The sequence below is a fragment of the Austrofundulus limnaeus genome, unplaced genomic scaffold, assembly GCF_001266775.1.
Source record: "Austrofundulus limnaeus strain Quisiro unplaced genomic scaffold, Austrofundulus_limnaeus-1.0 Scaffold132, whole genome shotgun sequence".
NCBI lineage: Eukaryota > Metazoa > Chordata > Actinopteri > Cyprinodontiformes > Rivulidae > Austrofundulus > Austrofundulus limnaeus.
In genome coordinates, this window is record NW_013952534.1 from 530239 (window position 1) to 533389 (window position 3151).

The window sequence follows — 3151 nt, forward strand, 5'->3', positions numbered from 1 at the left end:
GCTGGGGAGAGGGAGGTCTGGGCCTCCCTTCTGAAGCTGCTGCCCCCGCGACCCGACCCTGGATAGGCGGAAGAAAATGGATGGATGGATGGATAGTCCTCACACTTCTTATTTTTTCCTCCACTTAAAAAGAAAAAGGTGGCTCAATGGGTCAGTGTATCTTTTGTATGGAAGCAATTGTGTTCCATAATCCTAATTAAAATGGATTAATAGAACTGCTGTTTCATTTTGGTCATTGGATTTTCATTTTAGAAACAGGTATTAAAAAACAAGAAACGAGTGGTTATTTGATTTTTGTTTTAAAATACTGAAATTAAAATTAAGATTCAAAGTGTTTCTCATTCTTGGTGTCAAAAGGGGATCAACGAAATTTTTTACATGACTTTAGTTTCATTTTCTGTTTCAGATGGCAAAAAAGAAAATGACTTTAAAACAGAAATGAAAAAAGGCTTGTTTGTTATTTTACGACTATCTATTCCCCCACCAGAAGGGGCTCTCGCCTGGCAGCTCTGCATAATAAAATACTAATTTCTGTAAATAAAAGGCTGAAACACAGACATGCATGTCCATAAATGAGTTGTATGATGACTGTCACTGTGACCAAAGGCTTTGCAGAGATACTTCATGTGGCTTTGGGCCAAATAAATCTCTTTTACTGAATACATGTTGGCCACTGCCTCCACTTCACCTCCATTTCTTTAAATAAAAAGCAAAATAAGAACTTTCATTCTATTAGTGCGTTGTACAGTTGTACTAACAGTTGTTAGTTCTTATGGCCGGAGTTTGCCTTTCAGTGAAGGGTGGGCAGTACTAAGACTATGATATCGATCTGATACCAAATAGGTCAGTGTATCTTTTGGTCATTGGATTTTCATTTTAGAAACTGGTATAAAAAAACAAGAAACGAGTGGATATTTGATTTTTGTTTTAAAATACTGGAATTAAAATTAAAATACAAAGCCATTCTCATTCTTAGTTTCAAAAGGGGATAAAAAATGATTTGAGTTTCATTTTCCGTTTCGCATAGCAAAAAAGAAAATTACTTTAAGACAGAAACGAAAAAGGCTTGTTTATATGTATTCTATGACTATATATTCCCCCACCAGAGGGGGCGCTCACCTGACAGCTCTGCATAATAAAACACTGATTTCTGTAAATAAAAGGCTGAAACACAGAGAAGTGTCCATAAATGAGTTGTATGATGACTGTCGCTCTGTGACCAAAGGCTTTGCAGAGGTAATTCATGTGGCCTTTGGCCAAATAAGTCTCTTTTACTGAAAACATGTTAGCTACTGCCTCCATGTTTCATCTCCATTTTTCTCAATAAAAAGCAAATTAAGATAAATTTAATTCTATTAGTGTGTTGGACAATTGTTGTTCTGTGGGCACAAAGGTTTTTCTTCCTTTTTTTAAAGGAAAAAAGGAAAAAAATGTCACCGATGATGGAGAAGTTAAGAAACTGATACTCAGTTCTGCTTTCTACTGAAGTGGCAAAAAAAGTTTTTTTTTTCCCCTCCTGAATTTTGACAAAATCTGTGCTTGTTTTATTTTATTTTTTTTTCCTGTCAGTTTGCGTCCTTAGATTTTTCTTTTTAGTGAAGGGTGGGTGGGACTTTGATATTGATCTGATACCAAATAAATACTTGGCAAACATAAGTCAACATTAATGCTTTTTACTTGTAATGGGGATGTTCATTGAATAACTTTGATATTGCAGACACCCCTTCTGGTGGTGAAACAGATTATTGTAGGGAGACAGTAAATTGGTACGACCTGTCATGGATTATGAACAAACAAGCCTTTTTTCATTTCTGTCTTAAAGTAATTTTCTTTTATGCTATCAGAAACAGAAAATAAAACTCAAATCATTTTTAAAATTTCGTTTATCCCTTTTTGACATTGAGAAACACATTGTATTTTTAATTTAATTTCAGTATTTTAAAACAAAAATCAAATGTCCACTCATTTCTTGATTTTTAATACCCGTTTTGAAAATGAAAAACCAAAGACCAAAAGATACACTGACCACTAACCCTCAGTAATTTAGTACTGAGCATGCGTGTGACCTGTCCATCATCCRTGTTTTTGACAAGCCCTCCATCCTCGCCCCCACAGCTTCTTCTTTCCCATAATGCTCAGCGAGCATCACCACCAAGATGGCCGACGCAATGGAGGAATACGAGAAAGAAGCTGGCTGCGTCCCTATTCTCCATCCCGAGGTAAGCTCCGCAAGCTTCACGCCTTGAAACGGTGCTCTGAACGTAATTAAAACGTGCTCCGCCCGTTTGTCCTTCAGTAACCGGGTCATGTTTTCGGGTTTTTACGGAAACTCGGATGCCCCCTGCAGAACCACCGGTGGGGGGGTTGTGGCGGCGGTGGCAGCCACTTAGCGATGCTAAAGTTGCTAACGCTAACACCCATCCTCCTTCTGCAGAGTCGTAAACGCAGGACAGATGTTGACAGATGTAGATATGAGGCTACGTTTTTGTTCAAGTCGTAGTGACGGGGCGCGCTTTGTGAACGAGCCTTATACAATAAAAATAAAAATAAAATAACGGCGGTTAATCCTGACAATCATAACGATGTTAGCTTTGTAGCTACACTGGCAGCAGAGCTTGTTCCTGCTGTTCACGCTGRCTGCGACGATTTAAACTGGTGTCAACTGGAGTTTATAATATTTATGAAGAGTTGTGTTCAGTCTGTGTTCATAATGTTTCAACAAACAGACATAAACTGTTATTAAAGTGAGCTGACAGACAGCTGTTAAACCTAGCTGCATCTGTCAGCTTYTAATCCTGAGGTCATTGTTTTTGTCAGCTGTGTAGTTGATAAATATACWCAATACAAACCTGATATAATGTGAATATATTCAGTACAACCTTTATCATAATTTAAAGTTGCCATTCATTACATTCCATTGTAAACCATAACCTCCAATATCAATTAAGATAAAGCAAGGTTGTATTTGTTTTTATGCAACATCCCATACTTCTTGCTGTGATATCACATAGCAGCTTCCACTATTACTAGTTCTACAAAATATATTGTAAATTCATTGATACTGCTTTATCCTTTAAGGCTGTGTATTGGCAAGAATTTGGTGATACGATACATATCATGACAGAGGGGTCACGATACGATATATCCCGAT

The 3151-nt window shown here is 37.3% G+C and overlaps 1 protein-coding gene across 1 annotated transcript in view; it reads left to right on the top strand.

Annotated features, from left to right (window-relative positions):
• Window positions 1-2111: 2111 nt before the first annotated feature.
• Window positions 2112-3151, top strand: part of zdhhc17 (zDHHC palmitoyltransferase 17) — a 41896-nt gene continuing 40856 nt past the window's right edge. Inside the window, exon 1 of the mRNA XM_014015591.1 lies at window positions 2112-2219. Coding sequence (XP_013871045.1) covers window positions 2157-2219 — 63 coding nt within the window. The 5' untranslated portion in view covers window positions 2112-2156. The remainder of the gene's footprint in view (window positions 2220-3151) is intronic.